Here is a 22,208-nt window from a genome sequence, read left to right on the forward strand (position 1 = left end):
AAGGCAGAATTATAAAGAAACCCAGAGTGGACGTTCTGCAGTGCGGCGGTTCTCAACCTTTTTCTGCTCGCGGCCCACTTGTGACTTTCATTTACCTCTGTGGCCCCCACCCTCCAAAGTCTCCGTTAGTGCTAAGGAACACACATAAAAGTTGCTGGTGAACGCAGCAGGCCAGGCAGCATCTCTAGGAAGAGGTGCAGTCAACATTTCAGGCCGAGACCCTTCGTCCTGACCTGCTGCATTCACCAGCAACTTTTATGTGTGTTACTTGAATTTCCAGCATCTGCAGAATTCCTGTTGTTAGTGCTAAGGTTTCATTTTGGTCAACTGTACTAATTATTTTAATATTCAGTCAATATTTATGTTGTAAAAGGTTATAGGTATTATTTTATGTTAAATATAATGTTTCAAGTGTATATGAAAAGAGAACAATTTCAAAGTGCTGAATAGGATACGTTATTTATAATATATATAATATTCTTCCGATCAGCAACAAAAAAACTCAAATTGTTGCTTTGGGTATTTAGTGAGATACTTGTGACTGATGAAAACTAGTGACTCTTTGACTATCTGGTTGCAACTTGGTTAAAGATAACCAAATATCGCTTCTTTTCACAACATCAAGATGATTACAAGCTTTTGATTGCAGATGAGGAGTTTGACTAAAACCACATTCAACTAGATAGAGGTGGGAAATCCAATTAAAAACAGCTTTGCTTTTTCCCAGAGCTGTGGAAACTTATTTTGAATATCACTAGTTATCCAGAAATTTTGCTTCCTGTGCTTGAATTTTGTTTTGAGCTGTTATGTCACTCTGCAGCTCAATAAGACATTGTCCCAATGGGGTGTCAACATCAAACACATTCACCCCAAATGGATCCACCACCCAATCCGGAATATATATCTCCAGCAGGTCTCTGACTGAAATTTCATATTAGTTGAGCAGTTGTTTCAATTGATCAAGGTACACAATCAGATCATCATCTTGCAATTCTATTTTAAGAGTGGCCAGTGAAGGTAATTGTATAAACCTGCGACTTCTAATATTGCCAATATTGCTGCTGAAAAGCTTGAGTTTCCCAAAGAAAGTGGCAATAGATTCGTTGCACGATGTGCCACAGTAGACATAGGTAATCAGATATATAAAACACATTTAAAAAATACACACACACTCACACTCACACTCACACTCACACTCACTCGCACACACACTCACACTCACACTCACACTCACTCGCACTCACACTCACTCTCACTCTCACACTCACACACACTCACACTCACTCTCACACTCACACTCACACTCACTCTCACTCTCACTCTCACACACACACACACACACACTCACACACACACACACTCACTCACACTCACACTCACACACACACTCACTCTCACTCTCACTCTCACACACACACTCACACTCACACTCACTCACACTCACTCTCACACACACACACACACTCACACACACTCACACTCACACTCACTCACACTCACTCTCACACTCACTCTCACTCACTCACACACACACACACTCACACTCACACTCACTCTCACTCTCACTCTCACTCTCACACACACACACACTCACACTCACACACACTCACACTCACTCTCACTCTCACACTCACTCTCACTCTCACTCTCACACACACACACACACACACACTCACACTCACTCTCACTCTCACTCTCACACACACACACTCACACACACTCACACACACACTCACTCGCACACACGCACACACACACTCACACACACTCACACTCACTCTCACTCTCACTCACACACACACACACACACTCACACACACACACACACTCACACTCACTCTCACACACACACACACACACACTCACACACACTCACACTCACACACACACACACACACTCACACACACTCACACTCACTCTCACACTCACTCTCACTCTCACTCTCACACACACACACACACACACACACACACACACACACACACACTCACACTCACTCTCACACACACACACACACACACACTCACACACACTCACACTCACACTCACATTCACACTCACACTCACACTCACTCTCTCACACACACACACACACACACACACACACACACTCACACTCACACTTTCACTCAACAATACAATTGTGTGAGTAGGCTCTCTAGAACATAAGTAAGTGCCGAATAATTATAAGTATAATCTCATGTGAGGAAGTATCAGTATTGATTATAAATCTAAAATAAAACTAGCCTTTTAGGCAGTAACACACATCAAAGTTGCTGGTGAACGCAGCAGGTCAGGCAGCATCTCTAGGAAGAGGTACAGTCGATGTTTCAGGCCGAGACCCTTCGTCAGGACTAACTGAAGAAAGAGCTAGTAAGAGATTTGAAAGTGGGAGGGGGAGATCCGAAATGATAGGAGAAGACAGGAGGGAGAGGGATGGAGCCAAGAGCTGGACAGGTGATTGGCAAAGGGGATATGAGAGGATCATGGGACAGGAGGCCCAGGGAGAAAGACAAGGGGGGCAGGGAACCCAAAGGATGGGCAAGGGGTATAGTCAGAGGGTATTTTTAGGCAAATATTTTAAATGCTATTATATATGCAAATTCTAATTGGCAATAAAGAGCATGCAGTCACCAAGAAAAGTGAATTGAACTTCCTTTCAAAATATAATGTATCAAGGATTTAATGGGGGTTACAGTGGTAGATAGTGATGCAGTGGAGACTTCGCGCATTCTTGCTTCCCTGTAGTTGAGCCATTTCTAGCAGATGACCCACGACAGTAACTGCAGCCTTCATGTTACTTTTTATAAATATTATCGCACGCACGTATGTGGAAGGCAAACGGAAGCAGCCTCCTGCTGCGTACTCGCTGATTCACCTTGCAGTTTGTGGTTTGGGGTGGCTGTGGAGCGGGTCACAGCGGACCGCCCTGCAGGGTGTGAATGGTGATTTGTGCCTGGTCAAGCAGGAGTAGAGATAACGATGGCTGTGCCAAACCCTCCTACCACACACTCACTCACTCACTCATTCCACAGGCTAAGCTGTGTTGCTGCTACCTTACTTGCATCATCTAGCATATTTTCCCTTTCATTTCATTAAGGGTTCCAAATAAATTGCATATATATAAATAATTAAAACAGTAAACTTATCAGGGTCCATTTAGAAACTCCCGTGGCCCCCAGTTTTTTGTTTTTTACTTGTGGCCCCCATGAAATCTGGCATGGCCCCCTGGGGTGTGCATATGCCCCACGTTGAGAACCACTGTTATAATGTACAAACATTTCCAGGCCGCTTTGTCAAAACTGAGCTTTTGATATCTGCCACCTCATGTGAAGCAGATGCACACATCCCCACCTGTGACTGATATTTGGACAAGGGTTAATATTTTGTTCCACTTGCTAATGTTAGCAGCAGAACTGGCATACGTGTAAGATGAAGAAATCTGTTTTGTATTTATGGCAACATTTTTCTTGGCATTAGTGGCCATATCTCATCATGCGGCGCATTCAGACAACTTTTGGAGCAGAATAAGAGAAATAAACTGCACAGAAGAAAGCTGTCGAGACCATCATGTACCATGCTAGTCTTTAAATGATCTTTTTAAATTGGTTCCACTGCCTCTCCTCTTCCCAAAGGCACAGCAATTATATTTTTCTTTGTATTTATGCAATAATTCATATTTCCTTATTTTGGATATGACATTATTGGCAAGGGCAGCATTTATTATCATCCTGATTGCCCTGGATGAATGGTGGTAATGTGTCTTTTTGAACTGCTGCCGTCCATTTAGTGAAGATGTTTCTAGAGTTTTGTTGGGTAGGGAATATCTGGGTTTAGACTCAATAACAATGAAAAAGACAATAGATTTCCATGTCAGGATGATGTGCAACTTAGAGCACAACTTACAAATGGAGTGCTCTCATACGCTCTGTCCGCCAGAGAAAGCAGGATCTCTCAGTGGCCACACATTTTAATTCCACGTCCCATTCCCATTCCGATATGTCTATCCACAGCCTCCTCTACTGTCAAGATGAAGCCACATTCAGGTTGGAGGAACAACACCTTGTATTCCATCAGGGTAGCCTCCAACCTGATGGCATGAAGAATGACTTCTCTAACTTCTGCTAATGCCCCACCTCCCCCTCGTACCCCATCCATTATTTATTTATATACACACATTCTTTTTCTCTCTCTCCTTTTTCTCCCTCTGTCCCTCTCACTATACCTCTCGCCCATCATCTGGGCTTCCTCCCTCCCCCTTTTCCTTCTCCCTGGGCCTCCTGTCCCATGATCCTCTCGTATCCCCTTTTGCCAATCACCTGTCCAGCTCTTGGCTCTATCCCTCCCCCTCCTGTCTTCTCCTATCATTTTGGATCTCCCCTCCCCCTCCCACTTTCAAATCCCTTACTCACTCTTCCTTCAGTTAGTCCTGACGAAGGGTCTCGGCCTAAAACGTCGACTGTACCTCTTCCTAGAGATGCTGCTTGGCCTGCTGCGTTCACCAGCAACTTTTATGTGTGTTGCTTGAAGTTCCAGCATCTGCAGGTTTCCTCGTGTTTGCTCTCATACACCTTCAGCCCATGTTCTTCCTGCTGGTGAAGACCATGGGAGGTGTTGTTGGTGTAGCTTAGACAAGTACCTGCAATGCATTCCATTTTTGCAACACAGTGCAGCTACTGGGAACAGACAGATGGGCCAGCTTGTCCTGGTTGATGTCGAGGGTTGTTGGAGCTGCACTCTCACATGAAACTGGAGACTATTCCACCATTGCCCTGACCTGTGCAATGCAATGGATGTAAAGACTTAGATGTATCAAGAGATAAGCCACTTGCCACTGGATTCCCTGCATTTCTTCTTGCAACTACAACACGTAGTAGCCGGTTCATTTCAGGAGGTGACTCCCAAGATGTTGAAAGCATGGTGTTTGGCAATGGTATCCTTGAATATCAAGGGTATGTGGTTAGACTACTTCTTGTTGGAGATGGTTGTACACTAGGACTTTTGAAAATTATTTTTGATTTTTTAACGTAGAACAAAGAACAGTATAGGGCAGGAATAGGCCCTTTGGTCCATAATTTCTGTTCTGACCGTAATGCCAACTTAAACTGCACATTTGTCTGCACGTAGTCTATATTCCTCTATTCCCTGTTTGTTATGTATAAGAATAAAGCTTGCCTTATAAATCTCTTCTAACCCCCTCCCCAACCCTAATATGATACTCTCTAGTATTTAACATTTTCACCCTGGGGTAAAAAGTTAAAAAGTCTCTGACTACACTCTATGTACCTGTCAGGTGTCCATTTATCCTCCGGTATCTAGAGAAAACAATCCAAATCGGTCCAGCCTATCCTTAGAACTAATACACTCCAACCTAGGCAACATCCTAGAGAACCTCTCTTGCCCCCTCTCCAAAGTCTTAACAGTAATATTTCTAATGCGGCCTAACAAGAGTTTTGCATGGCTGTAACATGACTTTCCCACTTTTACACTCAACACAGGTTTGGAAGTAAATTCCAGTTAAGTACAAGGTGAAGAATATGTAAAAATATTATTTGTTTCTCTATGTTATTTTCCCACCACCCCCACACCCATTCCCCAAAAGCCCTCTGCCTCACTCATGTTGCAATTTTGCCTTTTTCAAAGAGGTGTTATGAAGTCTACAGGTTCAGCATATAATTACTGATGCAAGTTTGCCTTCTGATATTCAGTTAGCTGAACAGTGGCCAGTCAGAACATTAATTTATTGAAAAATTTTAATTGGATTTATAGTTACAACTAAGATAGTACTCTGTTGTAGCATTTGAAAGCCACTGTCTATTTTAATCTCCTTTGTTTAGATCATTTATTGTGTTAAATGTAGTGTGAAGAGTTATGTGTAGGTGTCGATTTCCTTTCTGGAGCTATTTGAGAGATATTGCAAGTGTAGCCTCTTCACTGAGCTGTCAGCTTGAATAGAGTTAAATATATTTCAGAGACACAGTTACCTTTGCACAGCAAGAACCTCCCAGCAACTTAATGCCCTCACAGCCTGCATCTACTCACTGGAAAACTGCAATTTAAAGTACAAGTGTAAAAGAATCTAAAGTTAGTTACAGAAAAATGCATTCATGATTTCATTTTCTTTGGGTATGGTATGCTGTGCAGTATCTTAAGGCTGCTGAGAGAATGTGACAGGGAAGGAATTTAACAGAAGAGAATGGAAAAACATTTATTATGTAGCTTTAATGGTCTCAAATTGTTCTGAGGGCTTTAATGGCCACTGAATTTGCTCTAAATTGCAGTTCCTATGTAAAGTATGAAACAAGGAGCGAAGCAAAATGTATGTTGTTGGATAGAAGAAATGTCGACTACATCCTGAGGTTAATACTGGGACCATTTTGTTCTCGACAGATGGATGAATTGGACTTAAGTATAGGGAACGCAATCACAAACTTTGCTGATGGCACTAAAGCAGCAACTGTGAAAAATGCTGTTAAATAATTCAGGCCAGCATGGGAAAGTTAGTCAAACAGCTGGCAGATTCAATTTCATGTGAGTAGTTGTCAGGTGATGTATTTTTGGGAGGAAAGCAAGATGGGCATGCACGCTTAATGGAAAGAAACACAGGAGCATGTCGTGTAAGTTTTATGTACATAATTTCCATAAAGAAGCATGCAGGTACGGGGAGATGAAGTCACAAACAAGAAAACCTTTTTAATGTTTCAATATGCATTTAGGTAGCATCTTCCATCATCTCAGATGGTCTGGTTTCCAGCAAGTGACTTTGAGAAGATGCAGCAGTCCCTTTGTAGACATTTCTCGCAGCTAGCAATGTGATAGTGAATGGATGATCAATTTAAAGCTCTTGAGTATTAACTGGGGCTAAAACAATAAAGAAGATATGGTAAAAGTTTGAGGGCAGTTAATATGGTCTGTACATTTTCAACACTATGGAAGTGGCATCAGAAAGTGCAGCAGGATGCCAAGTATCAGAATTAACAAATATGAGGAAAGTGCTAAAACACTAGAAGCATCTAGGTAATAAGGATAAAAGGTTACTTAAAAATGATCATTGTCATCGTTATGTGCCATGTCATATAACATGGGCGATCATGGTCTGACCAATGCTAAACTAGGCATGGCAACCCACCTCAGAGTATTGAAATGTTACATTTATCCAGTTATGTTGTATGGCTCAGAATGTTGGACAATATCTAGTAACATGAGGAAAGGAGTTGAAGGAGCAGAGATGTGGTTTTTCAGGAGGATGCAAAGAATATCATGGACGAAACGAATATCTAACAAGGATGTCATGAACAGAGCAAACACAAAAAGAAAAGTAATGTATGAGATCATGAAAAGGCAACATAACTTCATTGGACATGTGATTAGGAAAGAGGAGTTAGAATGCACGGTAATTATGGGAAAGATTGAAGGGAAGAAAGCAAGGGGAAGTCAAAGACAAATGATGATGGAGACAGCAGCCAGAGAACTGGAAATGAATACCAATGAATTGATCCACTTGACCCGAAACAGAAGTGTAGGGGCCATGGCAGTCAAAGTTCAAACTGGCACGGCACCTGATGATGATCATCATCATCATGGTCTATGACCATAATTGGTCTTGGCAAATGTTTCAATATAAATAGTCTTTACAAGACAGGTGACCCCAGCCATTATCAATACTCTTCAGAGATTGTCTGCCTGGTGTCAGTGGTCCCATCACCAGGACTTGTGATATGCACCAACTGCTCATGCGACCATCCACCACCTGCTCCCATGGCTTCACATGACCCTGATTGGGGGGGCTAAACAAGTGCTACACCTTGCCCAAAGGTGGCCTGCAGGCTAGTGGGGGGAAGGAGCTCCTTTCATCTCCTTTGGTAGAGACTTATCTCCACCCCACCACTCAAAAGTGATATGAAAGTTATAAATAGCCTTTAATCAGGTGAATAGGGAAAAACTCATAGTAGTAGGAATGGGGTTGGCATGAGACTCCAAGTAAGATGAGGGCCAGGTTTTGCTCGCAGGGTCTATAGAGGTATATAGTACCTCTATCTCCTGCAATTCAGACAATGAAAAAAAGCATAAAATTAGCCCCCTCTCCTCTGGGTCTCTCCCTGCCATCATGGACATCTTCAGGAGGTGGTGCCTCAGAAAGGTGGCATCAATCATTAAGAACCATCACCATCTGGAACATGCCCTTTTCTTACTACCATCAGGGAGGGGGTATGGGAGCCTGAAGACCCACCTACAATGATTTAAGAACAGCTTCTTCCCATCTGCCATCAGATTTCTAATGCATGAAAACAATTTAATTATCCTTTATTAAAGTTTGCGCAAAACAACATATTTCATGTCATATGTAAGTGATAATAGTTATGATCTGATTTTCTTCTTGCCCTACTCCTTGCCACTAGATTGATATTTTGGATGGATGGCACTGAGAATTCCCAATTGATGTCCTTAGTTAAAATTCCAGTGTTATCCTGCGAACACAAGAAATTTAATACTCAGTATTTCAAAGAAAACCCGAATCAATTTGAAACACAAGAGATTCTGCAGATGCTGGCAGTCTAGAGCAACACACACAAACAGACATCTCACCCTGCAAAAACTCATTTCAGGAAATTATCACCACCATTTCAGGGAGGTAGCACCCCCACCCCCTGTCGACCTCCAAGGATGTATGTAATACTTTGTTTAGTGATTTTGTCTAATCTGTAAACCAAGTTGGTATATGCAGCAAATGTGACATTAAGATATGTACTTATATTATCATGTTTATTCTATTACAACTTTAAGCAAGTCTACAGGGAGTTTGGCCTCATCACGTAGGACATCAATAGCGTAGCTCCTTAGCAGCTAGCCAGCTAGTTTAAATAACGTTAGCTATGCTGTAATGACACCTGTTAAACCCACCTCAACATGTCTTTTACATTTTAACCCACCATGGGCAATAGAAAAGTCACTGTTGCAAACAGTGCAGCGAGCAACACTGTCATTATTTTTGAGGCCGACTGTAAAGCCCGCCACAGAGAAAACTGATAGGTCTACTTAGCAGGGGTCCCCAACATTTTTTGCACCGCAGACCGGTTTAATATTGACAATATTCTTGCGGACCAGCCGACCGGGGGGTGGGTGTTAATCACGACTGGAATATAGGTGATAAGTCAATAGCATCATAACATTTTAAATAACGTTTGGATATTAAACACACAGTGCATATTTTCCCCGTATGAACATATAAAATCATTGCAACACACCAATATCACTGAATCAGTGCGAGCCCTGGGCTTGTTTTCATGCCACAAGACGGTCCTATCGAGGGGTGATGGGAGACAGCGATACTCGAAGGGGGTTCCTTATGTCCAGTCTATTCCGCAATTTAGTTTTCGTTACATTCATTGCAGAAAACTCCGCTTCGCAGCGATATGATGTTGGAAATGGAAGCAACGTTTTCAGTGCTTTCGTGACTATCTCGGGATATTTAGCCTTGACTTTGATCCAGAATGCCGGCAGAGATGTTATGTCAAACAAACTTTCCAGCCCACTGTCATTTACAAGCTCGAGGAGTTGATCTTTTTCCCGCGCCGACATGGATGACGCGTGGGTAATGACCTCGCATGCGTTCAAGTTCAACAGTGGGCGTGACAGGGAATGAGGAAAGGTGCAAATGACTCATATCGTTTCATATCGCCAAATCATATTGTTTCCTCACGGCCCGGTGGTTGGGGACCTACTCTTAGCACGAAGAGAGACCAATCAGGATGCTCGCTCTCCCTCTCCCTCTCCCTTTCAAAAAAATCTACTTCCGGGATATTGTATATAATTTCCGGTCGTCAAGGAGCCACTATCGATGTGCGGGAGACTCCCAGATCTTCCGGGAGACGTGGGATGTCTGCACAAATTGCTGGAGAAACTCAGCATGTGAAGCAGCATCTACAGTATGGAGAACAATAAAAAATCGATGGTTTGGGCCAAGACCCTTCAGCATGACTGGAAAAAAGCAGGACGCAGCCAGAGTAAGAAAATGGGCGGGAGAAGTGCAAGGTGGAAAGTTATTGGTGAAGCCAGGGGTAAGGGAGAAGGGAGATAGGTGGGGGAGGGATAATGAAGTGAGAAGCTGGAAGGTGATAGGTGGAAAAAGTAAAAGGCTAAAGAAGAAGAGATTTGATAGGATAAGAGAGTGGACCATGGAAGAAAAGGAAAGAAGAGAGGCACCAGAGGGAGGTGATGGACGAGTAAGGAGGAGAGGTTAAAGGGAAGCCAGAATGGGGAATGGAAAGGGAGAAAGGGGAAGGGGGTAGAAATTGCTGGAAGTTGGAGAAATTGATATCGATGCTGTCAGGTAGGATTTGCCAGATTGTTAATCTCTCCTCTGATTAAAATAGCTAGTTAAAATAACTATCCTTAAAAAGGCACTGGAATCTGTGTAGGTAAGCTGCATGAGCAGCTTTGCCTCTGATGTTTCTACAGATTTTAGATAGTACTCCTCTTTCACCTTGGTTTCTGAAAAACTGAAGTGGTGGGAGGGGCATTCCTGACTTTCAATATATGGTCTTCAACCATCCATTCTGATTGCCTTTTCTATTTAACCGCCTTTAACTCATCTTGGTCAGTATCTCAACCTGAAACGTTGACTGTACTTTTGCCTCGACAAATACTCCTTCACCCACTGCTTTTTTCCACTATTTTGCTTATACGTGCACTTTTTCTTTCCTAATATGACTGAAAATCATGGTTAGTCACCTGAGTCAATAGTTAACAGTCAAGCACTTTTTTAAAATATTTGCAATATTTTTGCAGCTGATCAATATTTTCAAAAGAATTGGAAAGAAAGCACACTCTTTTTCGTGAACTCCTCTAGGATGTTTCTCTTGGCTTGCTTGCTAATGTACCCAGGAGATTAATGTGTAACCCTTGAGACTCCAGGGCAGTCCTGGGCTCTGCAGTACATTTCAGGTAAAATACAGGTGAAAGGTATCAAGTCAAGTCATTCAAATTGATTACATGGTCTGGTTGGGTCTTAAAAATGTTGGCCCCTGCTACATAATCAAGTTCTAATGGTTTTTTCATTAAAATAAATTGCAGACTGAATTTTGCCAGCTTCATGATAAAAGTGTCAGCACAAGCAAACAGCTGCTCTCATCCCAAGAGAAACATTTCCATCTACTTCTTTACAGTGATCTCTGGGAAAGAGTCTGATGAATACCTGGCTGCAAATGCTGAATCAAAAAGTTTTGTTTCTGTGTGTGTGTGTGTGTGTGTGTGTGTGTGTGTTTCATATGTGTTGATTCATGGACTATGGGGGTCAACAAAGCGACATCTGAAAAATTGCCACTGGAGATAGAGATCACTGAGTTTGTAAACTTGATTGTGTTTATCAGAAATGAAGAGGATGATGTTTTGTCACAGGGATCTAACCCGCAGCATCGTTATTAAAGGTGAAACATGCTGAGATCACCTGTACTCAACCAGGGTCGTACAAGTCTAATCCTTGGCCTTCATCTTTCTGTTACAGAGCTCAGCAGCTGCTCTTGGTGAAGATTCAGAGATTGATGTACCGTGGCAGCAGAGATGAGACAGACAATCAATATAGCACACTCCGAGGATTATGGGTCTGTCTTCCTATCACTCTGAATAACTTATACTGTTTTGTACAATCAATTTCTATTAAGTGAATAACCTATTTTGCCTTAAAACTTCTGCTGTTTATCTAAATTGTTGACATTACTGAAATTGTGTATATTTTGGTACAATACTTACTGGACCACACAGCGGCAATGCACTAAAATCTTTCAATGTATAATTGCTACTAAATATTAAGTCTAAGGGCAAGACCACTGCTGAATGTGGATTCAAAGAGTTTCCAGAAATAAACTACAGTTGTGCTTATGCTGAGAAGTTATCTATTTAGCTGTGAGTTGTCAAAAGAAAATAAAAGCTATTGAGAGCTCCAGACGCCTACTCCAGCATTTTGGTCACCTAGCTAACTCCAACATTTTTAATTTGCATATTCCATCTATTCCCTAATAGTCAAGTTCCTAGACATACAGAGCAACTTGTCAAGTTCCTCCTCAAATCTTTTATTTTTCCCCAGTGAAAGCAAACTTGTCTGATGCTATAAATTCCTGATACACCAAGATATGGAAAGTTTTGAGAATGATATTGAGACATTAACAAGTAAGCGTGACAATGACGATCCAAATAAGATTTTGTTCAACTAAGGAAAAATGACCCAGCTGAGAGGCAGTAGTGAGGAACGTGCTGAAAAGCTGAACGAGCCTATAATCCCAACATTTTGCTTAACTGTACTGACTAGCATGAAAGTGAGATGGGACATAATTGTCAGTATTTGATTTCTTAATGTAAGTCTCCACTTGCCTGAGATTAATTAAATTGTGTTGTATTTTGATGTTCTCTGCATTTATATCTCCTGTACATACTTAAACTTTTGCTGTAATTGATTAAAGAAAATACTGAATTTTTACAAAACAAAAATCAGAATTGAAATTGTTTTTCACAACGGCTGTAAACATGTAATGATACATTCAAAATAACTGATTGGTGGGGGGGGGAACTACAAGGCACTAATGAAATCAAACGATCAAAATAATGACATAGAGCCAAATTAGTTTAACTTGCCCACTGAAGTGAGGTTGTAATGTATTTGAGTAACCATTGAACTCCCTGAAAATAGCTAGAGACGATGCGTAGTAATTTAGCCAGTTCCAAGTAATAAGACCAGCCAGCGACACCTGTGATTTTTTTTCTCTTCCAGAATATCTTCCAGCCTGAAGAACAGCCTCCTATTGACCCCAAGGCTCCCCGTCTCTCACGAGCAAGTATCTTCCTCGGTCAGATATTACAGGTGATTATTTCAAATTGCGTGTCAGGATCACCATAGTAACCATTACATTAGGGACATGATGTTCAGCACAGTTACAGGCCATTCAGTTCCACAAATACTTTCTCCCACCCTATCAAAGTAAAATTGTTTTTCTCTTGCTGTGATCATACCATAAAATATTAAAAACTTACAGGAAAGAAGGCAGCTATTCCATCAAAAGTGTACCTGCAACCCAAGAGAGAAATACTCAAGTGTATTCCCATTTCCTAGCTCTTGATTCATGCCACCTATCCTCAAGTTGTCATCCATGTACTTCTAAACGTGGTCTTAATGCATCACTCTACCACAGTGCTTCCCAGACTGCCCCATTCACATTTTCCTCAATCGCCCTTAAACTCTCCCACCTATTATCTTAAATCAATGCCTACTCCATTATTATCTCTGCTGAGAGAAATTCCTCACCCCTCAAATAGTTTAATGTCAACGAACTCTCTCTGCTGTTCCATAGAAAATCATCCCAATGCCTACCTTCGCCACACGTCTATATCTTTGTTCCTTTCCATAGATTTACTCACCAATATTTTATGCTCTTTTTTTCTTCGAAATTTCCTTAATAATTTAATGACTGCATTTTATCCATTCCATTCTGTGATATTGAGATCTTGGTATCTGGCATAAACTCTATATTTATACATTGTCATACACTGCATGCTCTTTGACATCTATGGAGGTCCAACTTTGGCTGTCGCAACATTAATCAGCAGGAATATGTTTGAGTTGAGTCATTACTATCTCCTCCTTGAATGCCTTTCGCTGTTCTTAACTGGTTTATGATCAGGTCTATCTCCTGTTTTTCACTCACGTGTCATCATTTTATTAATTCAAGGGATGTGGTTGACTCAGCATTCTTTTGTTAATTGACATATCTTTCTCAAGCTTTTCTCTCTCATGCATTGATCCAGCTTGAATTTTAAATACATCTATGCCACACTATATGATTGTGAGTTTCACATTTCAAATATTCTCTGCATTTAGACCTTTCCTGAGTTCTGCATTCAGTTTATTAACAAGTTCCTTATTATTGAAATTCACCGTTAGTGATTAGCACGACGCCTGACAGTACAAGCAACTTGGGTTCATTTCCTGCCACTGCCTGTGAGGAGTTTGTACATTCTCCCCATGACAGCATGGGTTTCTTCCTACAATCCAAAGACATCCTGGTTGGTATGTTAATTGGTCATTGTAAATTGTCCTGTGATTAGGTGAGGATTAAATCCAGGTATTTGCTGGGCAGCCCAGTGCAAAATGCCGGAGGGGCCTTTTCCGTGCTGTATCCCAATAAATAAATGAATGAATTGAGCATTGCAAAGCAACTAACTGTATAATATCTCAAAACAGCATGTTTTAAAAAAAGAAGCCCTTTCCCCTTTTGGCATATGACACAGTACATAGCCGTGCATATGTAATGGAGAAAGGCATGACTATTGAACACCTGCAAGATACTCCTACACAGAACTGAACAGTATCACAAAGATCAATGCTACATGTCTCACAGTGACAGCTTATTTACATTGAAGAATTATTACAGCAGAATAGTAAATTGTATTTGAAAGGTCAAATCAAATCATGGGTAATTGCTTGAAGAAGGTCACTTCCTACAGAATATCTGAAAATAGATTTTCTGTATCACATTTAATAAAAGAGTTTATATGGAAAGGAGCCCATTGTTTTTGAAAGATGTTTTCATTAGAATCACCAAAGCAGGGACAGATTATAGGAACATTAGGCTATTCATTATTACCCGTTTAGATTTTGCTCACGCTTTGCTTCCATTGAAAGACCACTTTTATTAGTGAGCCCTTGCTTCCAAGAAACTTTTATAAATACAATATCTGGTAATGTAGAAGTTGAATAGAAAACCTCATTATTGTTTTTAATCTATTGCAAACAGCACGTGATCCCTACAGACTACCAAATATCTCGCTATTGGATTAAGCTTAGTCAAACGCAAATGACTATTATTGGAAAAACGTTTTATTAGACTAAATTATTTAACTCCCAATGCCCTGACCAAAATCAGTTAAGAATTTTTTTTTATTGCTGCTTAAGGGAGATTTCTATATTTAAATTGGCTACATTATGTCCTACATTACTAAAGCAAATGCACTTCACAGTGTACTTCATTGGCCACAGATTGCATTGGAGCATCTTGTGTGTTATGAAAGATGTTAAAAACGGAAACCTTTCTTTTTCCTTTCTGCCTTTCATGTGAAAATTGGCCAATATGTTACATTCCTTTCATCATAGATCGTTGCTCATCATTCAATAAAATTCTATCCAGCATCTAAAGATAACTAATCAAGAGAACTATGATTAGCTGAGATTTAATCTAGCTCTCCAGAGATGCAAAGAAAAATACTTCAGGAACAAATAACAGTTGATTCATTTTAGTGCTTTAGCACACACATATATCCTGCTGGATGCCTTCTTTGCAGGTAACTCTACACCACCCAGAAAAGATCTACATTTTGGTTTTGATGCACATGTGCTCCTCGTTGACCCCCTAAACATTTATTTTGCTCCAATTTAGTAGATGTACTCTGCTGGCCATCTCCATGGCGCTGAGGCTGTGAAGACTGCACCGGCTGTTGTGCTCTGTGCCCACTAATTACGATGAACTGATAAGCGAGGCTTTGGGCCTACTCCAGGCTTTTCTGGGGTTCAGATCTGAGGACTCAGTTTTGGTTCTGAATGCTGTTGTTGTTCCCTTCAATTACTTGCATGATCTATTTTTCTTTCTCTTGGGCATCGAGTGTTGGCCTTTGATTTCTATTTTTATTCTTTTTTCTTTAATTGAGTTCTTTTGGGCTTCCTGTTCTGTGGCTACCTATGAGCAAGCAAATCTCAAGATTGTGTAACTTATGCATTCTTTGATAATAAATTAACCTTGAATCGTGAATCTGTTAAACACAGACTTGACTAGGAGCCCATGAATGGGAGTTTTCCTGACTGACTGCATAAGAGCTCTGCTCTAATGCCCCGACATGACATCATTATCGGTTTTATGTTGAAGATGGGGCAGCACGGTGGCATAGTGGTTGGCACAACACTTAGTACCAGTCGGCCGCGACAAGTCTCACAGCTGTCCGTAAGGAGTTTGTATGTTCTCCCTGTAACCGTGTGGGCTTCCTCCAGGTGCTCCGGTTTCCTCCCACAGCCCAAAGGCGTACCTGTTGATCGCTTGATTGGTCATTGCAAGTTGTCTCATGATTAGCTAGATTAGTGAGATAAGGCTGTATCCGTAAATAATTAAATAACCACACAGATACCACCTTCATATCATCACCCTATTCTTTATAACTCCTTTGTGAAACCATGCTATTGCATATGTGAACTTCAGGTTGAAGATAAAGTTTGGCCATCAGAGTGTTGACATTTGCTGGCTTTCTGCATGTGGCAGGGAGATCCATGAAAAAAGTTGCATTAATTAGTTCAGTTAAGAATGCAATGTTGAACCATTTTCTAGAATCCCTTTAGTCCATGTGGTGCACCTATTCCCATATTGCTGTTTAATGTGATTTTTGCCCCAGAAATACTTACAGTGTCGATAAAATAAACATGATTTGTATTTATACAACGAAGGTAATAAAAAGAAGTCTTGAGGCTTCTCATGGGAGTAATGGCAGACAAAATATGAGGTTTTAATCTGGTCAACCATGGTCTTATGAAATAAGGTGCAGGTTTGAAGAGCTGAATAGCCTACTCCTGCTCCTCATTCATTTATCTATAAAATTTTACACTGATTCACATATTGAAATGGGAGATGGGGTAGGGGAGCAAAGATAAAGCCAAAACTTAGTAAAAGAAGTAGGTCTTGAGGCGAATCTCAAAAGAGGAGAGTGAAGTAATGGAGGCTAGTGAAGGATTTACTGAAGTAGGTACAGCTGTCAGTGAAGGAGAAATAGAAATTTAGGATGTAGAGGAAGCCAAATTAGTGAACAGATTTTTGACTACAACTCTCTGTTCAACACAATCATACCCTCAGTTCTAATCAACAAGCTCCAAAACCAGAGCCTCTGTACCTCCCTCTGCAACTGGATCCTTGACTTTTTCACCGGGAGACCAGTCTGTGCAGATCAGAAATAACATCTCCTCCTCACTGACAATCAACACTGCTGCACCTCAATGATGCATGCCTAGGACACTGCTCTTCTCTCTCTATGACTGTGTGGTTCGTCACAGCTCAAACAGCATTTACAACTTTACTAATGGCACAACTAACAGCAAAATTTCAGATGGTGACGAGGAGGCATACAGGAGCAAGACAGATCAGATGGTTGAGTGCTGTCACAGCAACAACCTTGCACTCAATGTCAGTAAGACCAAAGAATTGATTGTGGACTTCAGAAAGAGGGAGTCAAGGGAACCAGTCCTCATCGAGGGATCAGATGTGGAAAGGGTGAGCAGTTTCAAGGTCCTGGGTGTTAGTGTCTCTGAGAATCTATCCTGGGCACCATATTGATGCAATTAAAAAGAAGGCACATCAGCAGTTATACTTCATTAGGAGTTTGAGGAGAGTTGGTCTTCCACTGAAGACTCTTGAAAATTTCTACAGATGTACCATGGAGAGTATTCAAATTGGTTGCATGGTCATCTGGTATGGAGAAGACACTGCACAGGATCGGAAAAAGCTGCAGAAAGTTGACGGCATATCTATCATGGGCACTAGCCTCTCCAGCACCCAGGACACCTTCAAAAGGTGATGCCTCTAAAGTGTGGCATCCATCATTAACAACCCCTATCATCCAGGATATACTTTCTTCTCATCAAGGAGGTACAGGAGCCTGAAGACACACTCAACGTTTCAGAAACAGCTTCTTCCCCTCCGCCATCAGATTTCTGAATGAGCAATGAACCCATGAACACTACCTCAGTGCTTTTCCCCTCAGTGTTAGCATTCCTTATTTAATTTAATTTTTTATATATACTTACAGGTTTCCCCCACTATCCGAAGGTAGAGCATTGCTATGAAATGGTTCGTAAGCTGGAATGTCGTAAAGTGAATAAGCAATTACCATTTATTAATATGGGAAAAAATTTTGAGCGTTTTCAGACCCAAAAAATAACCTACAAAATCATGCCAAATGACACATAAAACCTAAAATAACAGTAACATATAGTAAAAGCTGGAATGATATGATAAATACACAGCCTATATAAAGTAGAAATGCTTTTCTGCAGCACTGTCTAGCGCGGCGAAAATCTCACGGCAGCACTCTCAGCGGAAGCGCTCACGGCAGAAATACTCTCTCCAGTAACCTTTAAGCTATGAAGCTGCCAAATCATACCAAATAACACATAAAAATACACAGCCTATATAAAGTAGAAATAATGTATGTACAGTGTAGTTTCACTTACCGGAATGGGGAAGACTCCAATAATTTGCAGTTTCGTCACAGTTAAACACTTGCTTATGTGAATAACCACCTTCTGTAATTATTTTCTTCAGTTCTGCTGGGAACTTTTCAGCAGCTTCAGTATCAGCTGAAGCACTCTCTCCGGTAAACGTTCAACTATGAAGATGCCCTCGCCTCAGAAATCGATCAAACCACCCATGACTACCTTTAAATTCCACTCTCGCAACACTTTCATCACCATTGTCCAGTGCTTTCTGTTTCAGATTATTAAACAGATTGACTGTTTTCTCCTTAAGTATAAGAAGACTTAACGGAACACCATGCTTTGAACACCCATCAATTCACTCAAGCAATAGACTTTCCATTTTATCCATTATTGGATGCCGACTAAGAGAGACCACTTTGCTACGAGCAGAACCAACAGTAACATCGGCAGCTTTCAAAATGATTTCTCTCTGCATATAAATACTGCGAATGGTGGACACAGGCAATTTCAACGCGTGGACAATGTCCTTACTTTGTTCACCACAATCGAAACGGTTAATTATGTCTAGTTTTAGCTAAGTGTAACACCGTTATGAGCTCTTTTCGGCTTTTCCGATACCTTAGAACTCATCTTGCTAATGGATGCACAAAATAAATCGAGATAAAGCATGTGTTTAAGCAATGGCGGCTAGAATGCAGTTACGGGGGAGGAGCTTGGCTGTTGGGGCGCGTGCTGCCTTTTTTCGTAACAGTGAAAACACCTTCTGTTAGCGAAAACAGGTAACGTAGGTCTTTTGTAACAGCGAGGTGTTGTAAAGCGAACGTTTGGAAAATGGGCCACTTTTATTGTAATTTATAGTTAGTATTATTATGTATGGTGATGTCATGTTGCCACAAAACTACAAATTTTGTGATATATGCAAATGATATTAAACCTGATTGTGATTCTGAACTATAATTCTATTTTCCATTTTAATGTGTGAAGTGAGTTCTTTCTATAATATAATCTTTCCGTGGTCCTGTATGTTGAAGACATTCCTGCACAATACAATCTCAGTCTATTCTTTGAAATTAATGGGCCAGTGTTGGTTTGTAAGTTATGTTCTTACTTTGTCCATTTCTTTTGATAGTTTGTCAGCAGGTCCGATAACAAGTACAAAAGACTTAACAGCAGTGAGCGTGTGCGAATTGTCACCAGCTCCCCATCTGGTCCAGTGAAAGCCCCCTTCGAAACACTGAAACTCGCAGCTGACAAGCAAGATGGTAAAAGAAAGAAACATATTGCATTAGTTTTCTCTTTTTTTGGCAGTCTTTTCAGATCAGTCGTGGTCTAGTTCCACTCAGGTGGCTGAAGTGGGAATCAGACTCTTCCACAAATATGGCAGGAAGCACCAGACCAAGTAGTGAGGGTTAGTTTGTGAGGTGATATGCTCCTCCTGCTGCTTACACAGGATTTCAGTCTGCTCCTTCTGTGTGAACTTAATGTCGTTCTTGAATGCTCCTTCTCCATTTTGTCTGGTCATGGGCCAGAGGTTCTCAGTGTTAGTAGGGATGTTGCGTTTAACCAAATGCTTTGAGCACACCTTGATTCTTTCCCTTTATTCACCTTGTCATCCCTTCCCATGACAACTCAGAATAGGTTGTTGGTTACGAAGCCTGCTGTAGAGTGTTTTTCAATGCCACCACTGAGTGTAACTAGAGCCTCAATATCCATGAGAGGACACTGAAATTAGTTCACTTTTCATTCCAGTAAATTGGAAGGATTTTGAAGGCCTAGATGGAATGGATGTGGAGAGAATGTTTCCAATATTTGGGAAAGTCCAGGATCAGAGGGCACAGCCTCAGAATAGAAGGGAGTCCCTTCAGAACAGAATGAGGAGGAATTTCTTTAGCCAGAGCGTGGTGAATCTGTGGACTTCATTGCCACAGATGGCTGTGAAGGCTCAGTCATTGGGTGTATTTGAAGTAGAGTTTGATAGGTTCTTGACAAGAGCTTCAAAGGTTACAGGGAGAGGGCAGAAGAATAGGGTTGAAAGGGAAAACAAATCAATCACAGTTGATTACTGGAGCAGACTCAATGGGTAATGTTCTCTACAGCAATGGTAGAATCTTCCCAGTGCTTTGAGTGTCTTCTGTAGGTATTCCATATCTCAGAAGTTTATAGAAAATCAGGGGTCAATGCTGTCCATTAGACAATGAGTTTCGTGCCTCAATACTAAGGATTGCAACTTCAAATATCCTTTTCCTCTAATATCCAAAGACTGTGCTGGTGCAGTAAAGGCACTGGTAAATTCTTCACTGATTTCTACTTTCTCAAAAATTGGGAAGTATTTCAGGATCTCAGTAATTCCTAAAATGATCTGTTTATTATTATTATCTTTGTCCATCAGTGAAATTTAACGTTGATCTGGGCAAAATCCCGAACGGTGCAGTGATGCTTCTCAAAGACTGACCTGACAATAAGGGTTGCCTCTCCCCGTGCTCTCAGGTCTCACTTCATCTTGTCACCTCCTAACTGGCAGATTTAAGTACAAACATAGCCTGGGGGGTCTTTCAAGTGTTTCAGTTTTCCTCTTCCCCACCACAGGAAGCTGCTCTATTTCCTAATGGCCACTGCGAGGGTCTGGAGCTGCTCCTGACAGTATTTCTCATAGGTGGTTGCAAGAAAGATCATGCACAATTCCAGGCATTCATTGACAGTGCTGTGATTGTAATGACATATTTTTCTGAACTCCTGCTATTGTTGTAATAAATAGAATAGCCGACGTCCATATCACAAAATTGTACAGACAGTATTGAGTTATTGCACAAATAATCTGTTTTGTGCAAAATAAATATTGAATTGCAGGATTCATGTATGTAAATTAAGATTAATACTACTTTCCCTTTTTAATTCTGTTTTTATTTTTTAAGATGTAGATGCAGATGGTGACATCAAAAAGAGTTTCAGCCTGATACCATACAGCCTGGTTCATCCATATCACACCCAGCAGAAGCGCCCTGTGCTGTTCTCACCCACTCCACTAGCCAAAATGCTTGTGTATAGGTTACTTAATTCCGGAGAAGCCATGGAATTTGATATCTGCAAACCAGGTAAAGCAAGTTACCTCTTGGTCACAAAGATTTCAGGCAAACAGGTGGTGAAATTTGCTCATTTAGTCATATTATTAGGAGTTTTCTTCATAGATAGTTCATTTCTACTTGACTAGTTCCAATCTGTAAAAAAAAAGAAAAAAATTCCTCTGGCAGAAGATCAATTAAAGGGAACAGTGTCAATCTAATTAGCAAAAGAATCAGAGACGAGGTAAAAACAATATTGTCTTACACGCACTCACACAATGCTGGAGGAACTCAGGTCAGTCAGCGCCTGTCAAGAGGAATAAACTGCTGATGAAGACTCTCGACACAAAACATCAAGTGTGTTACCCTGGAGTTCCAGCATCTGCAGAATCTCTTGTGTGGAAGAAAATAGTGTGTTGTGGACTTGAGCTCTTGATGGAAAGGATAGCAAAATCAGATCTTTCAAAAGAAATTGGGTATGTACTTGAAATGGAGCATTTTGCAACACCAGGAGGTGAAGAAATTCCATATTCTTAACATACTTCATCAAAACCCAACAGAAATCCATTTAGAACCAAGCAAGGTTTCAACCATTCTAGATGTAGCTGTGAGTTTTGTCACTCATTCAATGAGAACAATGTAAAATGTAAGAGGAATGCTTTCCTTAGAGGAAGAATGAAGTAGAGCAGGAACAGTTATTTAGATTAATCGAGTTTTGGAAAGATGTGGTCCTGTAAGAAATGGTCAATCCATTGGTTTCATTGACTGTAGAATAGTCCATACTGTGTTCAGTTCTGGTCACCTCACTACAGGAAGGATGTAGATATTATAGAAAGGGTGCAGAGGAGATTTACAAGGATGGTGCCTGGATTGGAGAGCATGCCTTATGAGAATAGGTTGAATGAACTTGGCC

The 22,208-nt window shown here is 40.9% G+C and overlaps 1 protein-coding gene across 2 annotated transcripts in view; it reads left to right on the top strand.

The window, feature by feature from the left end:
• Window positions 1-22,208, top strand: part of card11 (caspase recruitment domain family, member 11) — a 328,314-nt gene that overhangs the window by 283,448 nt on the left and 22,658 nt on the right. For both annotated transcript variants that reach the window (XM_063058962.1, XM_063058964.1), the window contains exons 18-21: window positions 11,505-11,601; window positions 12,765-12,854; window positions 19,366-19,498; window positions 21,149-21,328. In XM_063058962.1, the coding sequence (XP_062915032.1) occupies window positions 11,505-11,601; window positions 12,765-12,854; window positions 19,366-19,498; window positions 21,149-21,328 (500 nt within the window). The remainder of the gene's footprint in view (window positions 1-11,504; window positions 11,602-12,764; window positions 12,855-19,365; window positions 19,499-21,148; window positions 21,329-22,208) is intronic.

This window comes from Mobula hypostoma, chromosome 9, assembly GCF_963921235.1.
Source record: "Mobula hypostoma chromosome 9, sMobHyp1.1, whole genome shotgun sequence".
Taxonomy (NCBI): Eukaryota; Metazoa; Chordata; class Chondrichthyes; order Myliobatiformes; family Myliobatidae; genus Mobula; species Mobula hypostoma.